Genomic DNA, 19,200 nt, shown 5'->3' with positions numbered 1-19,200 from the left:
CACCCTTTTAAGCCCCATTCAGTACTATTAAGTGGATGGGCCTTTTTCTACACCAAAGGCTGCAGGGGCCTTGTTGGAGCTCATGGCATCATGTTCATGTCAACCAGAACACTAAAATGCATCATCATTGGGTAATTTAAATACCATAAGAAAAGTAGTGTGGTGAGCCGAACGGAAGTGTATATAAGGGAGAACTTAAGACTTCCGTTAATCTAGAAGAATTGTTCAAAGAGGAAAGGTCAAAAGGCAAGTCTTTATTACAATTGGGAACCATATTGGCTCAAGATGTGTTGCACAATTTAGACTGAGTTCCTAATAACTGTTTGATATCAATTCAATTCAATGTTATTTATATAGCGCCAATTCATGAAGCATGTCATCTCAAGGCACTTTCCAAAGTCAAATTCAATCAGATCATACAGATTGGGCAAAAGATTTCCTATATAAGGGAACCAGTTGATTGCATCAAAGTCTTGACAAGCAGCATTCACTCCTGAAGAAGCATAGAGCCACAGGGAGAGTTGTCTGCATTGTCCATGGCTTTGCAGCAATCCCTCATTCTGAGCAAGCATGAAGCAACAGTGGAAAGAAAAACCACCCATTAGCGGGAAGGAAAAACCTCCAGCAGAACAAGAGAGACAAACAAGCACACATTGATCCAGTAATCTGTTCTACATTAGATGGTAATAGTGGGTGATCTGTCTTCTCTGGATGATGTCACAGTTAACGGAACACCAGACCAGGTGTACCTACTATGAAGAAAAAGAGAGAGAGAACAGAAAGTTAAAGCTGAAATGACGACAAGCAATGCAAAATTGGAGAACAGTAGAACTCAGTAAAGTGAGACATATAGGCCCTGATGTCCTCCAGTAGCCTAAGCCTATAGCAGCATAACTACAGAGGTCGCTCAGGGTAACATGAGCCATTCTAACTATAAGCTTTGTCAAAAAGGAAAGTTTTAAGATTAGTCTTAAAAGTAGATGCGGTGTCTGCCTCACGGATATCCAACTAAGACCTGAACAAGGTGCCCAGATGGAAATGTAAAAATGGGTTGTATTTAGTCCTCTCAATTGAATCATATGAAACAACATTTTCATGAGCCCAAGTCAACTGAGTACCATCCAGCATAAGAAAAATGTATAAAACACTCAAGTATACACAATGATTGAGACCTTAAATGAATGAAAAAAATAAATAAAAAAATCCACAAATGATATATTATTTCTGCTTTTTTAAGTGAGTTGGTGAAGCTCAATTGGCTTAATTTGCATTCTTTTTTTCGATCTCTAATCAACCCTTTTTTGCTGACATTTTTTTCATTTCTGCATTTTTTTAATTTTTCTTTTTTTTTACTTTTGTCATTATGTTTCTGGGGAGAATGTTTATCCAGGACAGTCTAATGTTTATGGCACTCATTCGTCAGAAAACATTTCATTTTAGAGTCATGGATCCCTGATATAGCTCCCCATCTGGTTTCTGCTCTGTAGTTGTGGGCAGCCACATACTGGCACAACATAAACAGTAGACTCTTGCTGCGCTGCACAAATGACAATGGCAACAATCAACTTTGTAATTATGCCAATTTTCTCCACAGTCACTTGCTTTGAAGTGGTGTTTTAGAAACAAATAAAATCCTGAAACACTTTTTTTTTTTTACGTTATTGTCATATGATAATATATTTGTGCTTGTTTGAGTTTGAGTGACAATATTGTTGCTGAAAAAACCTGAGAGGAGGTCCCAAACTTAGATTGCAGTGTCTAGAGTGTTATGCACTCCCTCTGAGATTAGCAACCCTCTACCATTTGCCAAGTATTTGGCAGATCCTAGTGCAACCACACACATGCAAACACTTCATGTGTACATGCCAACGTGTATTTTTTTCGTGCTACCTGCTTCTGCACTGAGTCAGCAGGGTTAAACCATCTATTACACTGTTCCAGTGAACTAAGTGATTCTGTTAGCTCCTCAAAGATACCACAATTTGGTTCCAGCAATCCAACCCATGCGTTGATAATTTGCCTGAAAAATTGGCCAAGGACAAGCCTCCAATTATGGTTTTGCACCCTGTTCACAGCGCCTCTTCTCAGATAACTGCTCCCATGACTGAGCTCTTTGAAAACAGAATGAATCTGCACTTCTTCCCCTGTTATGTGGCTGTTTTTTTTCTCAAGAAGTTGTTTCTTCTTTAACCTGTCCTCTATATAAAGTATTTCTATTTGCTGTAGACATGGCTGTTGTTCAGTGTAACATTGCCATCAGTGTTGTGGCGCGTTGACAGATGTCAGCTAATCCGGAGTATATTTAGGGTTATGATGAATAAATGTCTCCGAACTTCGGCCTGTTATTTAATGTTCTGGGCAGCGAGCCATCACATCTTTGTTTCTTGTCTGTTAGTGTGGAGCCGTGCTACAAATTACTTTTCGTCATAGTTGTAATTCAGCAGTGTGGTTCCCTGCACAATTTCTTATGTTATAACAATGTTGCATTGTTTGCAACATTTTGGCCTTTGGGTTTATAATGCCCTTGGTTTTAGTTTTAATGTTGCAACATTAAGATATTGTTGAAAGATAAGCTAAAGCTTTTATTAATACCTTCCAAAAGCATTAATATCCCTTATATCTCTCTACATTGTGTTCAATGTATTTAATGGGATTTTAAGGGATTGATGGACAACTCCAAAATAGTGCTCAGGCTCTTTTTACGCAACCTTTCCTGGTGAAAACGGAGCAGTTTGTTTGCGTTTGCACTGTTCTTTTAAATGACAAAGGCAAATGTTTTTTTCTTACTCTGCACAGTTTGAAAATGGGTTCCGGAGTGTAACGGTTCGAAAACATTGCGATTTCTGTTGTTGTGTAAACAAGAAAAGATGGAACTTTTCTTTCCGGGAATCCATGGCTGACAGTACAGTATGACAGAGATCGGCAGAAATTAATCCACAGAAGAAGAAAAAAGATGGTGGATTCTAGAGTACTGTTTTGGCTGTTAGCTCTTCTGGATATAACCACACCTGGGCATGGATGTAGTTGTTCAAAGTTAACTCAAGCAACAGTTGAACCTCATTGTGTGTTCATAAGAAAATGTTATTCTCTGCCATCTCAAAGGTTTATTAGTCGTGGCGGCTTTTAGGTAATATACTTGCGCACTGCTCTTAAGTCTCACATGCAGCTTCCTGACTTCACACGCAGACATGCAAAATACTATGCATGACAGAACACAAACACTCCTCATCACCCTAAAAAACAACCTCCCTATCATTAAACATGGTAGTGGCAGTGGGGGGTGAGAGGGTCACCACAACAGTGACCCCTAATCATTCAGCCAGAGCCACAATGGAATGACTCTGTTGGAAGCATATCCACGTGTTAGTCAAAGTTCAGACCTACATTAATTGAGAATCCCTGGCAAGACTTTAAATTTGATGGTCAGAACAGGCACATTCTTCGGTCTCCGAATACGAAAAGGCAAAAGAGACATACACCAAAAGATATGCAGCTGTAATTGGAGAAAAAGGCAGTCCTAAAAAGCATTGCCTCAGGAGGACTAAACACAAATCAGGAATCTTAATGTCACCATGTGTTACTATAGTGACATTTTTTTTAGACAGACACGGGCCCAGGATGTACACAGATAGCATGGAGGCCACTTCGTTCTCATTTTTTGTTAAACATTTCAAAACTATTTTTGTTGCACAATGATTTACTACTTTACTACAACCCCCCCACCCCCCACCCCCACACACAGATATTCTGGTTATTGTGTGCCCTCCCAGTGAAAGTAGATCTCATGTTTCCTGGAACCTCGAACAACCTCAACAATACCTCAAAAAATAATAACAAAAACAACAATGGGGTTTTAATCCATGGCAATTACGACCAGAAGTATCTGTCATTCTAGAAATGCTCTCATTTCTGTCCTTATGATCACTTTAATGGGTCATGTTGATATATTTGACTCCAGCGTGACACTGGGTTTTAGATAACAGCCTTGCCCTAAGGCCTCAAACACTTCAAATGTTGACACAGCTGCCTTATAGCACTTAAAAGATACAGTGCTGCTAGATGAGAGGTGTTAAACAGAGTGCATATAATTTTTAGAAGTCTTTAAACTTGTTACAAGGTCTTATAATAAAACCCACTGCAACTCACTCACATCTCCTCACACCAGAGAGCATTAGGAAGGTCAGATTGACCAGACAGAGACGTTCCTGTGCACACTGTTCTCCTCCCCCCATGACCTGTCAAAACAAATATGATCTTGGCCTGGAGTCAGCATAGCCGTGGGGCTCTTCATTCTGTGGGCAAACACAAGAACAGATAGAATATCAACTTTGCTTATAACGGCAAGATTCAAAAATGGCACTTTTTATTTTGACAAAGGTCAAGATAATAAAAGCAAGGAAAACAGGATTTTAATTGATTGAGTTCTTCATAGTTTCTGAAGTCTTTTAGGCCAAACTCTTGTTATATAGACCAAATGGTCCTTGTATGCTACAATCTACAAATAAATAATCACACAGTCAGAAACTTGACTTGTGATGAGAATGTTTGCCCTAATCCCTGTAAAATATATACATAAGAAAATGGCATGTAATGATTTTTCTCTGCAGTGTTTGTCACAAGCCAATTCTGAAACCTTAAAATGATAAAAATATGCATTATAATTTATTTTCAAATAGAACTTTTAAGGACTTGAGGTCTTTAGTACTCTAAACTTGGGCCCTGTTTACACTACAACGTTCTCTGGTGAAATTGCCACCGTTTGGTTTCTTTTGTAGTGTTCCTTTACATGACAATATAAATGTTTTTTTCTTACATCGGCAGTTTTACAAACGGCTTCCAGAATGTAATAGTTCAAAAACGACCCGGTTTCTGTTGTAGTGGAAACCGGAAAACTAAGGTTTTGTTCCAGCGAATCACTGACTCATGCGCAGTATGACAGAGATCGGCAGAAATTAATGCATGGGCTAAATATTAGGGCTGCCTCCAATTGAAAAAACCACAGAAGAAGAAAATAGATGGTGGAGAGCAGAGTACTGTTTTTGCTGTTGACTCTTCTGATTATAACCACGGCTGGGCATCTGTATAATTCAAAGTTACCTTAAGCAACAATTGAACCTCATTGTTTGAATGGGCTGTGAGTGATCTGCTCAGTGCACTGTCCGTTCAGAGCTCAGTCTAAGCACTACCTTCTGCTGAGCTTTTTTTGTTTTTTTGCCTTTTTCACAGCTTGGTGGGTATCTGTAGCTCCTGCTGCAGTTAGTGTCAGCAGAGTAAAGCTGATCAGCCCTTACCCCGCCGATACACACTGTGCGATTTTCAACTATCGCAAACAAAAGAGAAGGACTGGAAAAAATCGTGGAACAATCTTTGGTGCGGGCTCTAAATCTGCCGTCTTACATTGCACAGTGAGACAGGTTCTCAGACGGCCGTTTTTAGTGTCTTGCGAACAAAGGTAACCTGCAATCAATATCTGACAGCGTCAGATATTTAGAAAGAATGTCTGGTGTGGCGTGACATCCGCTATGACCTACGTCCACTAATCAGAGCTGTTTGACTGGGGCACTGCAACACAATGTGGCTACGTCCCTCTGACGGTCTTAATTAATCTTAATTAATCAATTCCGATTTTTTTCTGAAATCTGATTTCTGATTTTTGCAAGGCCGTTCCCTTTACTTTTAAAATTCTGACTCCAGTGTGAACTGTTTGCGGCTCCAAACTGACCCCCATGCTCAAAAGAATAATAATGAATTCACGCAGCCCACTTTGGTCCAGGAAACATGGAAGAAACTGCTTTTTTGAATGAAATTGTCCAATGGAAGCTATATATTGTTTCAGTGGGTGTTGAGGAGGAAATAAAAATAAAGTGTAACTCTGGCGTTTACAAAGTTTTGGCTAAACAGAGGTCTATTTGGCTGTGAAGATGTTTTGCAACCAGGACCGGAGAGGGAGGGAATCTAACAATTTCACAGAGACTGAGTTTAAGTTTAAGAAGTCAAAGGCAACTTTTAATAATATCAGTGCCTCTCATCTTTACTTCAAAAGGCAGGACACTCGTCGCAATAGTTTGTATTGCTCTGTAATGGGAGCAGATGTCTCGGTCAAAACTAGCACCAAGGTTTATTACCAGAGGCCAATTCAATACCATCAAGATTAAGTGATTTTTTTTTTGAGGACTCTGGTCCAAGGATTACAACTTCTGTCTTGTCAGAATTTAAAAGCAGGAAATTTAAAGTCATCCAGGTTTTTTGTTGTCATCAAGGCATGCCTGTAGTTGAAGTAACTTATTGGATTCCTCAAGATTTATAGATAGATATAGCTGAGTGTCATCAGTACAACAGTGGAAATAAATCCTATTAATCCCACCCCCATTAAATCACAAATGATTTAAGATTAATTATGTCTTGATCTTAAAACATCTATTGTAACTAACTTCCACTTAACACCAAATGTTGAAAATATAAAAGACAAACACAGCAATTTAAGAGATTAGACTGGGAAATGAGTAGGAAATAATATATTCTGAAATGTTGCTATGAAACCTGATTGGGAACTTTTAGACCTTCCCGCCTCTACGCCTCATTGCTTCTCTGTCATCTTGAATGTTTGCACTGTTTAAAGTTTAGAGACAGACGTGGAGACTGAGGCTCTGTGCTAATTGAATGGTGAACCAGGAACGGAAGTTATTACAGCAACTCTACCAGGTTACTTACAGCCTCTTATGCGCCAATAAATCTGCTTACTTTTTCTAATCCCTCCGCTGCCCAAACTCTTGCTGTGGATAGTATATATAACAAACAGATACTGTCTTTGTTTCTGTTGTTATTTCATTTATGCAGGCTTATCAGACTTAATTTAATGATCCCAGGGGAAAATTATTTAATTTATGTGAAGAAATTAAAAAAGGGAAGGAAAACAAAGGGTTTATACATATGGTGCATTCAATGTTTGAACTTTTTTGATAACTTGTATCACAGGGATTCACATGTATAGAGTGCCTCATTAAAAAATCCTTTATACTTTTCTTCTCCTTGCCTTATTTATACATCCATATATTCAGATTGAAATGTACCCAGAATACGTTTTACCTTTTGTTCATCACTTATGTTTAATACAACAGAATAGAATGGCCTCTATTCTTATTTAGACTCTTATCAGTATTTTTTTCTATCCTCGTTGTAAACAAGATGTGAAAAATCTTGTATGCCCATGTTTGTAAGAAACAAGGATATTTCTATGCATATCTGTATCTGTCTTCCATACATAAACACATGTGCTTTCAGGATGGCTCTTATCAGAAACAGAGCAAACATTTGTACCTCTTAAATCCCAACCCGTAAATCAGTCTCTCCTTTTTTTAAACCTCACCCATTCAAAATAAATCTCTCCATTTGAATGATTTTACTGTACATTCAGCGCTTCTGTCCCCTCCCTTTTTACATTCACCCATCTTCAGAAATTGCCGTTGACCATTGGGGGCTAAATGGGTCTCCCACAACCAGAAACACGAACAGAAAAGATAAACTGTTGTAGAAAGGCCCAATTAAACATCAGTCTTTAATGTCAGTCCCTCCCCACTGTAGCCCCAGCCACACATGAATGGGAGAATAATGCTCTTTTGTTTAGGAGTTCAGGTTTATAATCTAAAGCCATTGGTTTATGAAGGGGAAGCCCTTCAGTTAAGAGGGCCCACAGGTCACCCTTCACGTCTTCCTTTCTTTCTGCTTCACCTTCCCCTCTGTATGTTTTCTCCTTCCTCTTCTTCTTTTCAGTCTTCCCACTGGGCCCATAGGCGGGATTAAGGCGAGCAGAGCTGGGACCACAACCTCCAGCTTGCCCTTGCTCCTGGAAGGGCTAGGTCGTGCTAATTGTGTCTTGACATGCACATGCACACAAAAACACTGATGAACAGCAATGTGTGTTGGTGCGACCAACCGCTGGGCTCATGTGCTTGGATTACCAGAACACTATGAAAGAAAACCTGTTTAATCCAAACGTGGTGGTTGTAGTGGAACTGAAAATGGAGGGGGGTGGGTTTTGGTGCTCCAATGCATTAATGCCAGGGGTTGTCCCAGAAAACATTTGGATTAAAGGGGGGAAAAAATGAGAACAAGGGTCCTTGCAAACCACCTGACCTCACCTCACTTTTCTTAACCCCCAAAAACTTCCCCACCCCCAAGCATGGGTGACCCCCCGATAGGCAGCAATAAATAGATTCTTTCTCTAACATGTCTAATCCAGCTAAATAGCAACAAATCCTATTAGGCCATGAATCATAAATCCTTCCTTGCCACCTCACCCCCTCTCTCCACATGGAAGAAACCTAGCTTCCCTCCAGTCTGATGGAAATGCAGGCACATATTCCATCATATCATAAAACTTTTTATCTGTTTGTGGACTGACTGCAGTTGTTGGAAATCTGTGTGGCATTGAGTGCAGTATGGCTCTAAATATGAGCTTTGTTTTGTGCATATGCCCATTTGAATGTATTTATTCCACCCCTTCAATGCCCCCCATTGAATACATGACTGGGAGTGGGCAATTATAATTAAGTACATACAACATAAAAGGCAATATATATCAATTTTGACAACAATAACAATGACCACATTCTGTCATAAATAGCCACAGTGGGCCATAAAAAGCAGCTAAATCATCATTTAATGAATGCATGGGATAGTAAACTCATGTGAACTGAATCAGTTTTTCACATATATCAATGCATGTCTCTTCATGATATTATATTAATTTCTCCTCATGTGGCTCTCCACAGCAAAGCAGTTACATTAGATATTTGTCATGCACAGTGACAAGGCTAACTGCTGCCAGTGATTTCAGGGGAAAACATTGTACTTCACAGCATTGTATCCATTTAAACATTAAAGGGACACATTTTGCATATGGATATTACAGCACAAAAGTGTCCTACAGATTTAATTAAATGAAAACATCAAAGGTGAAAATAAACTTTTTGTTACAACAGCGTAAATTAGTTTATACACGTTTATTTATAGTTTATAGTTGTTTTATTTTATGTATTTTTTTTTGCTCTATTGGTCTTTAATGAAAGTCTCCATATATGGCCTATGCGTGTGCTACACCAGTTCCACCTGCTCGCCCCGAGTTGGTGGATTTCTAAGTCAGAATATTTGCTTCAGGTTCAGCCATTTATTTTCCAAGTTTGTAACTTTGAAATGTATCTTTATCAAAATAAAAATGAAATAAACAGCTTTAACTGTACTCCTTAATCTGAATAATGAAATAATGAACGATTCTATTTGTCCTTTTAATTGCATTAAAGTAGCAGCAAGCATAATTTCACCGCTATGTGGGCTGTTGAGCACTGTCCGTAGACCAAAACAAGACGTGTATCAAACCACGCCTATCTCTACCTGAAACCCGACCCCCCCCCCCCCCCCATTTATATGGCCACACAATCAATTAATCCGATCATAATATGCTGTTGCATGAACTAGCTTTAATCAGAATATAATCACTCCGACATTCGCAGTTAATAAATTCCCCTAAAAATTTAGGGAAACTGTATTTCCGCATTGGTGAGTGGTGGAAATATGTCCCGTTTACGTTGGGCGCACATGCCCACTTGTGTCAGTTTGCCACATTCGGAATAACTTGAGCCTGATATGCACATTGATTGGATTATCAATCGGCATAAAGCACTCCTTTCATTCGGAATACAATTTCATTCCGATTGAGCTTAATCCGATTACAATATTATGATTGGCTTGTTTACATGATGCATTTTTATTCCGATCGGCCATTTATTCTGATTACTTTTGTACATGTAAACGTAGCTATTGTGGGAGTATGTTGGCAGTTGATGGGTTTGACTGATTTTAAATGTGTTCTGCGTCTTTGAATTGGTCTAACGTCTACCTCCATCTTCAGTCCTTACGTCAGGATTTGAAGGGAACGTCAGACCACCAACTTTACAACCTGAATAAAAGCAAGCCAAATTAATGGGGATAACGAGTAACAGCGTCAGCAAGTGGCAAACTAGCTTCACTGGCACAGACAAGGCATAACATCTAGACGATAAAATCCAACATGGGGGTAATAACCACTAAATTATCCGGCTCTCCATCTCTCTAATTAGGTTTCACTTAAAATGGTATTTAACTCCACACCCTTCTCTTTAAGCAACGTCTCAGCCCTGTAACATTAAACCCAAAATCGTATATTTTAATACTTACAGCTCCAAGGAAACCATCGTTAGGCACTGATTTACTGTTAAATGATGTGTTTCAAACAAATCCCTCAGTAGCTTAGATTTATTTTGTATTAGTGTCATTTTTTTCTGATTAAAATCCTATTTCTTTTAAACCGTAGTAAAACATAGATTAAAACATAAATTCAGTAGATATTTAGCTCCTGGCTTTTCCTCATTATTTTCGTCTTCACACAATTAGGAGTACAGAATGAAGCCAACAGCAATTCACCAGTAATTAGTGCTTTTGTTAGAACTGCTAATTAGAACTTTTTCTCGGGACAGAACTCTGATTGTCTCCTCTGATTTCTTTCTCATCATAATGAGAGGATTTGGACATATTTTCTGAGCTGGCCAGGATGTCTTATCACATTTTATGAGATTCTTTTTTAAACAGTGCAGTTCTTTTGCAAGTTAAAACATTGTATTGTTCATGTTTGTGACGAGAATGCAGCGTGTTTAGCGCTGATACTAAAACCTATATCTGATCTTTTCTATATTTGTGGTGACATACATCAAATGTGGCTTTTAGTTCTGTATTTCTCCTCAGTTCTCAAAGGGAACTGGGTATGGTGGTGGCTTGGTGACCCCTATTGCTCCTGGTATGTCTTAATCAGAGTCTGTTTATGAAAGACAGAAGACAAAGCCATTTTTTTTTAAAACAGCAGCATCAGCCTTTGTGGAAGTTTTTTCTTTCTTTGAAGTTCTCAATTTGAATAAGACCATAAAAAGCATGGGGAGAGGAAAGTAAAAGACCGGCATTACACAGTGCCTTGCAAGAAATATTTTATTTCTCCAACTTTTTTACATTTTGCCATGTTATCATCCACAAAATTCTATGTATTCTGCTGCAGTTTTATGTGATAGACCACAAAGTAGCTCATAATTATCAAATGGAAAGAAAATTATTAATCATTTCAATTTTTTATAAACAAAAAAATTATAACTGCATGTGCATTCTTTTTCCTGTATTCCAATACCCCTAAACAAAATCCAGTTTAACCAGTCATCTTCCTAGGTCCCCTGAACTGTAAACGGAGTTAATCTTTGCAGGATTGGAGATCAGAGGCTTGTTAGAGAACCTTCGTGGACAAACAGCATCATGAAGGCCAAAGAACACAGCAGACAGGCCAGAGAGTTATGGAGAGGGTGACAGGGCGGGGAAGAGTTGGGTACCCGTCGGCGCGCGGAGGACGGCCAGGGTACCCAACTCAGGCTTGACCACCGCGCTGAGTTGTTTGGTTCAAAGTGTGGTCCCGCACCATGAGCAACCGTGCACGTGGCGCCACTTGCCATATCCTCCAATGTGCGGCCCATCGTCAAGTCCCACTGTGGCCCTATTGGGAGCAGGCCAGTGGGACCACATGCTTTGGGGCAGTAGTACACTTCACAAATCTGGCCTTTATGGAGTACGTTTGACCCCGTCACTCACAAAGTGAAACAAGGTGGGGGCAGCATCACGGTGAGGGAATGCTTTTCTTCAGGAGGAACAGGGAAGCTGGTCAGAGCTGATAGGGAATTGGATGGAACAAACACCAGATAATGTTGGAAGAAATCCTGCTATAGAGGCGGTGAAAGACAAAACATACAGCCAGAGCTACTAAGGTATTATTTCTGTAAAACCATATTTAGGTGTCAAAGTCCAGACTTAAATCCAGTTATCAATCTTGACTTGCACTTGAAAATTTGGGACCAACATGGGACCAACCTTGAGCTACTGTTGACAAATAGAAGAAATCTCTAGATGTACAAAGGGGTTTTTCCCACTTTAGAATTATGGATTACTTTGTTAATCTATCAATCCTACAATGCAAACACCTAAAAGTCACAAAATATACAAAAGTTCAAGGGGTATGCTTGGTTTTAGAAAGAGCTTGATACTTTGTCCTGAATAGCTGCGCAGACAACATATCGCATTTCTTAAGGTTATTATGGCATCTGCCTTACTTATTTAAAATCCACATTGTACGGTTTCTGTTACAATATGTTCCCAGCTTTGTGCTGTTACGACTCTTACCACATAACCCGCTGGCATTTCTTCACTTAAAGCGAACATTTCTTTTCTCCTGAAGATACTATAAAAAGCGGTTTAATTTTTGCAGAAGAACAGAGAAAGAGCACATTGTTTTGGACAGACCAAAGCACCAGCTATCAAGACACACACACACACACACACACACACACACACACACACACACACACACACACACACACACACACACCAGTACAGAAACATACACGGGTCCACAGTCTTGCTGGGACCTGACCATTGCACATTGATGTCTGAGGCTGCTTGTTTATTCTCGTCTCACTCTAAGGTTATTGCAGTGCACCATGGAAGCACAGGATATTTGGAAGTCCCCTGCCAAAAAGAGGGCCCGGGGGTGGCGGGGGGGAACAGGCAGAGTTGCCACTGACAACTCCGAGATCTCCAAAGTGACCATCTGAAAATGAAAAAGGAGAACACTTATTAAAACAGGGGGTCAAGAAGAAGCCATGGGGGTAAATCTGTCACACCTTTTATCTTTTTCTTCTTTTTTTCAAAGAGGGTCAGGGCTAATTAAGAGCTCCGGCAGATATAGCTTGGAGATGACTTCTAGATTTGACCAAATGAAAAATAGCATGTCTGCGGAGAGGCGCCAAGGAAGGTGGTTTAATCCTGCGCATTAAAATACAGACTACTAGCCTGGGCAAAAGAATGAATCATACGGTGCCTAACAATGGAAAGTATATTGAAGTCATTGTGGGGGGAGGTCTGAGCTTTGCTGGCTCAAGAGGAGTCCCCAGCCTGTGTCTGCGGATCAGATCTTCTTGCAAAGCTAACAAATAAACACAGAGGCTGAACGCCTTGACTTAGAAGCAGAGTCAGCACAGAAATACAGCCATTGCGTTGTTTCATTTTCTGTGAATGTGTATTCAAGACTGGAGCAGTGGACAAAAAACTGCTCAGCTTTGTTGTTTTATCACACTTATCCTCTGAGCATGTGTGCGCATTTGTTTCACATCATGCAGGAAATGGGAGGATGGTGAGGACTGAGTTGTACAAGCATCAGAACCCCACATGTTTTTTGTTTCCTACATGTGTTCTCTTCCCCAATAATGCTAGGATGTCCAGATCACACAGAAAGCGAGAAAAACACATCACACATCTCTTTTATAGTCAACAAAGAAAAAGCAAGGAGTGGTTGGTTAGCTTCTTTTTTCTAAAGCAAGCTTTCATGCTCTTTGTGTTTGGTATTGTTCGAGTGCGTTTCCCTTCATATAGGTTGGACAAGTCGTGCGTGGAGGGCGGGGAAAAAAAAGGGTGGACTGCCTCTCTTTGATGTTCATGTTTTATGGTTTGCTGTCAACGTATTGTCTCTCAAGTCTTTTTGTCGTCCCTTTGCCCTAATTAAGACCTCAGATCGACTTGTTGACTCCACAGAAAGCCTTATTTGGAGAGGAGGATGGAAGCCATGTGTTTCCATGTGTCAACTGAGTGTGTAGCTATGTGTGTAGATGTATGTCTGCTGTGACGGGCACATTGCGTGGGAGATGTGTACAACTGCACATAGACGCGCATGACCCATGTATACAAAGCACAGGCTTTAACACAAGAGTGAGGTTATTCATTTACAGCTGGAGGTGCCTGTCAGTGGAACGAAACGTTGCTCCACCTGCAGACAGAAGGAAAACCAAGGAGCACTTCAAACATGCTCCTTTAATACGTATATATGAACATACATTTATACCAATTACATCCTCTGAGGTCAGATTTATTATCCACTTTATAAAGTACATCGATATATCTTTATATTTTTCATTCCCAGTGTTGACTAAGTTTGAAAAAGTAAATATTGATGATTTATAATATAAGTTTGGCTTAATATTTTATTGCAGTTGCCATAAGTATGATGGTTATCCTTCTCCATTCTGCCACATGTCTGTGTTGCTTTATGAGAACTTTTAAGCATCTTTAGAAGGTAGATGTGGGAATGTCTTATTTTTCAGGGTGTTCACCTGAACAATAAACTGGACTGAAGTCACAACACTGAGGATCTTAACAGGAAGGGTCAGCACAGACTCTATCTCCTAAGGAGATTGTGGTCTTTTGGAGTGTAGGGGTGGCCCTAAAGACTTTCTTTGACTGTGTTGGGATCAGCCATCTTCTATATCTATTTTCTTGGTGCAGTAGCCCGTTTAGAAGCTGAGAGGAAGCGGTTAAGTAAGCTTATCAGAAAGGTCGGCTCTATTCTAAGATGTCCCCTCTACCCAGTGTGGGTGGTGGAAGATGGTTATTCTGGCCAGCCAGACCTACTTACACGGGGTGTAAGTCAGTCTGGTAACCCTCCTGTCTACCCATAATGCAGCAGTGCTTTTCTGTACCCAACAGTCAAGATGCCTATGGAGATTTTTGTTGCTTGGGGCCTTGGAAGATTAAGAAAGTGCATGTGAGTACATCATGTATCCTCTGATTTTGTTTTAGACAAAAGTGGCAAAGAAATTTCACTGGAAAGTTTGCTCAATGGCTTAACATGTTTCATGGACTACAAACTGAAAAAAACCCAGAGCACGTCGCTTGGATTTTTTTTGCGCCACATCCGTAGTTATCTGATTGGTTCTAACCTGTTGTCGCTGGCCCGACAACAGGGCTCTAACAGCTCCTTTCCATACTGATACGCTGTGTATACGGCTAAGCCAGTCTTGCTGGCCAGGCCAGGAGATGGAAGGACTCTGGCAAAAATATCTTCACTCTTGGACAGTGTCTCTCACCCCGTTCATGAAGCTGTTGCAGAGATGGTGAGCTCCTTCAGTTACATTTTGCTGCTCCCTAGATGCCCTAAGGAGCATTATCACAGTCCCTTACTCTCACCAGTGTTAGACTTTATAACAATCACTGCTCCCTACAAACTCAGAAAGTACTGATATCCCTGCTTTTAAAAAATATATATATTAAGTGTTCAAATTTAAGTTTTAAAACAAACAAGCAAATAAGGATCAGATGCACTTGCAAAACAAAGTGTTGCAAATAGAAAGATAAACAAAGAAGAAAATCAAAAATTTAAAAAGTACAAAATAAAAAAAGGTGTCAGAAGGAAAGTCAGCTTAATTTGGTATTCCAGATATTTAAAAAACCTTATTTGGAGTTTTTTCATTTGTATTATGGGCATATAGATGTACAAATGTGTGTGAGTAATCCCTGAGATAGTTAAAGTTAGCATACTGATACTAAAGTGGATGATTGGCTGTGCTCATGTGTGACGCATTAGCAGTCTAAATGCAGAGTGCTGGACATCTCCTGCTCTGACTGCAGCTGGGAGGGACTGCCATGTGAGGACCAGGCTGCCTGTGGCAGCACATGCTGCTCTTTGAGAAGTATAACAATGAAAAATCCTCTCAAATAAGAATCTCCAAAATTCTATGGAGGCAGCAAAAAAATTGGTTGATGCTAGTTTCATTTCAGCAAAATAGTTGCTAAAATGGTCCAGGTATTTACTAATTGTAGCGACAACATCTCAAAGTTGGCAACGCTGCGTCTTTTCTCTCGCATTCTAAATGAAAGGCAGCCATGTCTTGGTGTTTTAGAAAATACTAGCTAACTTTGAGTCTTCTTCGTCCAAAGGTTTTGTCAGCACGGACGAGCTATCTTGTCTGCAATGGCTTGAGGTATAGCCACTGCTCATTGGTTCAGCCAAACATCAGTCAGGGCAAAACAAGCTGATCTTGTCCCAATGTGCGGTCTCCTGCTAATTCTTCTGTGCATTTCTCGCATGCATTTTATAGTCTTCAAATCACATTTATCCCATCACCAACTAAAGGTTCAGTCCAAACTTTTGTCATAGCCCTTCTCCTTCCATTCAACATGTTGCTTATTACACATGGCTCATTTAAAGGTTTCAGTCCAAGTAAGCCAAACAGCACTCTGTTGAAAAAACAAACTAAATTGCATGCAAGAAAGCGATCATGGCATGCAAGCATGAGTGAGTGTGTGTGTGTGTTGCTTACATTCACCAGTTTTAATTTCAGTCTTCCACAGATCCCCTGCATTGGGCTGTCTTTCGTGTTGACACAGATGTTCAGCTCTGAGCTGAGGGACGTATGTTTTTGGACTCTTTGCAATGCAGATGGAATCTTTTTTGCTTCTCTTTCTCTCTGCATTATGGTGCAGATTTAAAGCTGTAACCAAAAGGTCAAGCTTATGAGTGGGATGGGGTGGTGGGGGGTGCAATGTGTTTTGACATACACAGTATTTTTGCCCTCATGTTATTTTCCATGCATTAGATCCACATGTGTTTTGCTGTTGCACAGTTTATACAATACCTATTGATCCTTAAAATGCAACAAGATATATTCGAGTTGAACTCGAGTGAACATGTCCATCCACATTTTACAGCTAAGCTCGTCCTGAGCAGCAATCTGTTGTTTGTAACCCTATTTTGTCTCCTTTTCCATCACAGGTTATCCCATGCCCAGAGGTCTGCTGTAAAGGTCCTGCGCAGAATGCAGTACTTCGTGGCCAGGAGGAAATTTCAGGTAATATAAAGAGAAGTATTAAGAGCGAAACACAGAATTAGAGGGATGGCAGATGAAAAGGTCAGATTTTGAGTGAAAGCAGCGTGTTATGTATGTGGTTGTAAAGGAAGAGAAGGGTAAGGGGAACATCTATTAGCGTCAGCTAAGTTGTACAAGTGTGTTTGTGTACTTTTGCAAGATCTGGTAAAAGTTTTCTTCTTGCAAGAGCAGAGAATCTTCTTTGGGAAAACATGATCTTCACCTCAGGGAAGCGATTCAGCATTTATTATTTAAAAGTCGTGCAACCCCTCAGTCCAAATAAATGAAACATGCACAAACATTTCTGTGATTCTAATTTAAAATGTCCAATTGACTACGATCTATGTGATTACCAGGTGTAAACTAGTAGCTAACTCTTAGAAATTATATATACCACCAATTTACAATATTTATGTTTTCAATTATTGGAATTATTTGACATCAGGGGAGTGCAATTCTCCTATATAGCAAGAAAGAGACTACAGGAAGTTCAATAACTTTTCCTTTTGGAGATTACATGTTATTCTGCAGTTCAGGTAAAGATCTTGTATTTCCAATGGAGATTTTCTACATGGTCAGGAGCTAGATTGTTTTGCAAGAATAAGTAAAAAAAACTTTGTCTCAACAATTGCAACCCACAATCTTACACACTTGTGTATGATCTCCAGAAGTCACTAAGAATTTCACAGAATCTGTCTCTAAAGGCTTTGCAAGAAGCTGTAGGAAGTAGCAAAAGTAATTCAGACATGTAAAATATTCACTGTTTTAACAAACCTTTCATAAAATCTGACAAAATTAACTTGGGATCTCACAAAACATTTGCCAGAACTTGCTGGAATAACTTCGAAGTCTTGCAGAAACCTTTGCGGGATCTCAAAGAAGTAACTTATCATCTCGCGAAACACTGCCGTGACATTTTAAAAGTGCCCCTTATTTAGATGCAGTATTTCAGTACACATCGTGAATCTGTAAATAGGGTTTGTGAAATATTTGCCTGTTTTTGTGTTCATAGTTCTGGTTCGCTATTCTCCCAAAACTACATTCACGCACACACTCACAGCAGTGCATGGGCCCATGAAGTAAAGCCTACATGTATGTTTTTGTTTTTAAATAAATAAAACTGAGCAGTAATAGATACTGCTAAATAAATTCCTGCATGAGATGCCTTAGCATTGGATTCATAGTAAAAGTTCCCCATGGTAGTATTTTTTTTTATATTCCTGCTATTTTCAGGTGTGCTGTATGTTTTCAATTATGGGTTAAGTGATCCCAGCTGCACAGACCACTCTGTGTCTAGCAGGGATACCCTAAAGGGTTCACTGAGTTCATTCTGATAGGCCCTGTGTCAACGTCACACCACACAAAGCTGTGAAAGGACCTTAACACGATTGCTCTCTACATGACCATGTGCCTCTCAGCGCGTACACACACATGTACGCACGCACATGCATGCTCACACAAAACACACATTGAGCTCACAATGAACTCTCTGCACCCAGGGGGGTTGGGGGATGTTTTTCGGGGGGACCGAGCAACAAGAGGTTGTGATTGACAATGGCTTTGTGTCCCACCATGTGTGTGTGTGTTTTTCTTGTGTGTGTGTGTGTCTGTGCGCATGTGCGTGGATCCACAGCAAGCCCGGAAGCCCTATGATGTGCGAGACGTGATCGAGCAGTATTCCCAGGGTCACCTAAACATGATGGTTCGCATCAAAGAGCTACAACGAAGGTGGATGCCTTGACTTTGTTTTCTCCTGCTACTAATTTTGATATGTTGAAAATCATGAAATGGGCTTTTAGCTGCTTGCCTACATATTTTATTAGAAACATAACATTATGGTAATGTGGAAAAATAATAATTATGGTTTGCTGCTGTTCTAATAAATAAATGCAATAAGAAACAGTTTAAGAAAGAAAAACGTAAAGTTTCTTTAAAGCAAGCTACACAATTTTGACACTCATGGTACAATTGTGTACAAAAGAAGTTATATAAATTGTTGTTGTAGAGACTTTTTGGACCCATTACCATCTTCCCCACTGTACGTGGGGGAAGGATAAGGTTGACCCCTCGTCCAACCTTGTTTGTCGCAGTTCCTCTTGTTTTGAACTTTTGAAATCTAGACAAAGCTTTGACCTCACATATGGGCTAGCTTAAGATGAACACACATCTGCCTTATTTGAATGGCACGATCTTCTGCTCTATCCCATTTTGACGAGTGGCTATGTGAAATGGGCCTTTGTCAGGGGATATTTATACCCTAAGAGAACAGAAGGTCATGTTACCAGACAATGTGATCAACTTGAAGTGTACAATCAAGAAATGCTTGGAGAGGTTTGGGGTCCATTATGGTAATGTTTTTTCTTGCCTTATTTCTTACTATGGAGGAATAAATATACTCCAGTTAAAAGTTTGGTTTTGCTACATTTCTTTGTAAGATGAAGGA

At 39.8% G+C, this 19,200-nt stretch overlaps 1 protein-coding gene across 1 annotated transcript in view; it reads left to right on the top strand.

The window, feature by feature from the left end:
- Nucleotides 1-19,200, top strand: part of LOC118560932 (potassium voltage-gated channel subfamily KQT member 1-like) — a 299,911-nt gene that overhangs the window by 143,398 nt on the left and 137,313 nt on the right. Inside the window, exons 3-4 of the mRNA XM_036132493.1 lie at nt 16,664-16,739; nt 18,391-18,485. Of these exons, the coding sequence (XP_035988386.1) occupies nt 16,664-16,739; nt 18,391-18,485 (171 nt within the window). The remainder of the gene's footprint in view (nt 1-16,663; nt 16,740-18,390; nt 18,486-19,200) is intronic.

The sequence above is a fragment of the Fundulus heteroclitus genome, unplaced genomic scaffold, assembly GCF_011125445.2.
Source record: "Fundulus heteroclitus isolate FHET01 unplaced genomic scaffold, MU-UCD_Fhet_4.1 scaffold_52, whole genome shotgun sequence".
In the NCBI taxonomy this organism is placed as follows: Eukaryota; Metazoa; Chordata; class Actinopteri; order Cyprinodontiformes; family Fundulidae; genus Fundulus; species Fundulus heteroclitus.
The sequence above is the reverse complement of the archived record's forward strand: the minus strand, read 5'-3'. Positions and strand labels throughout refer to the sequence as shown.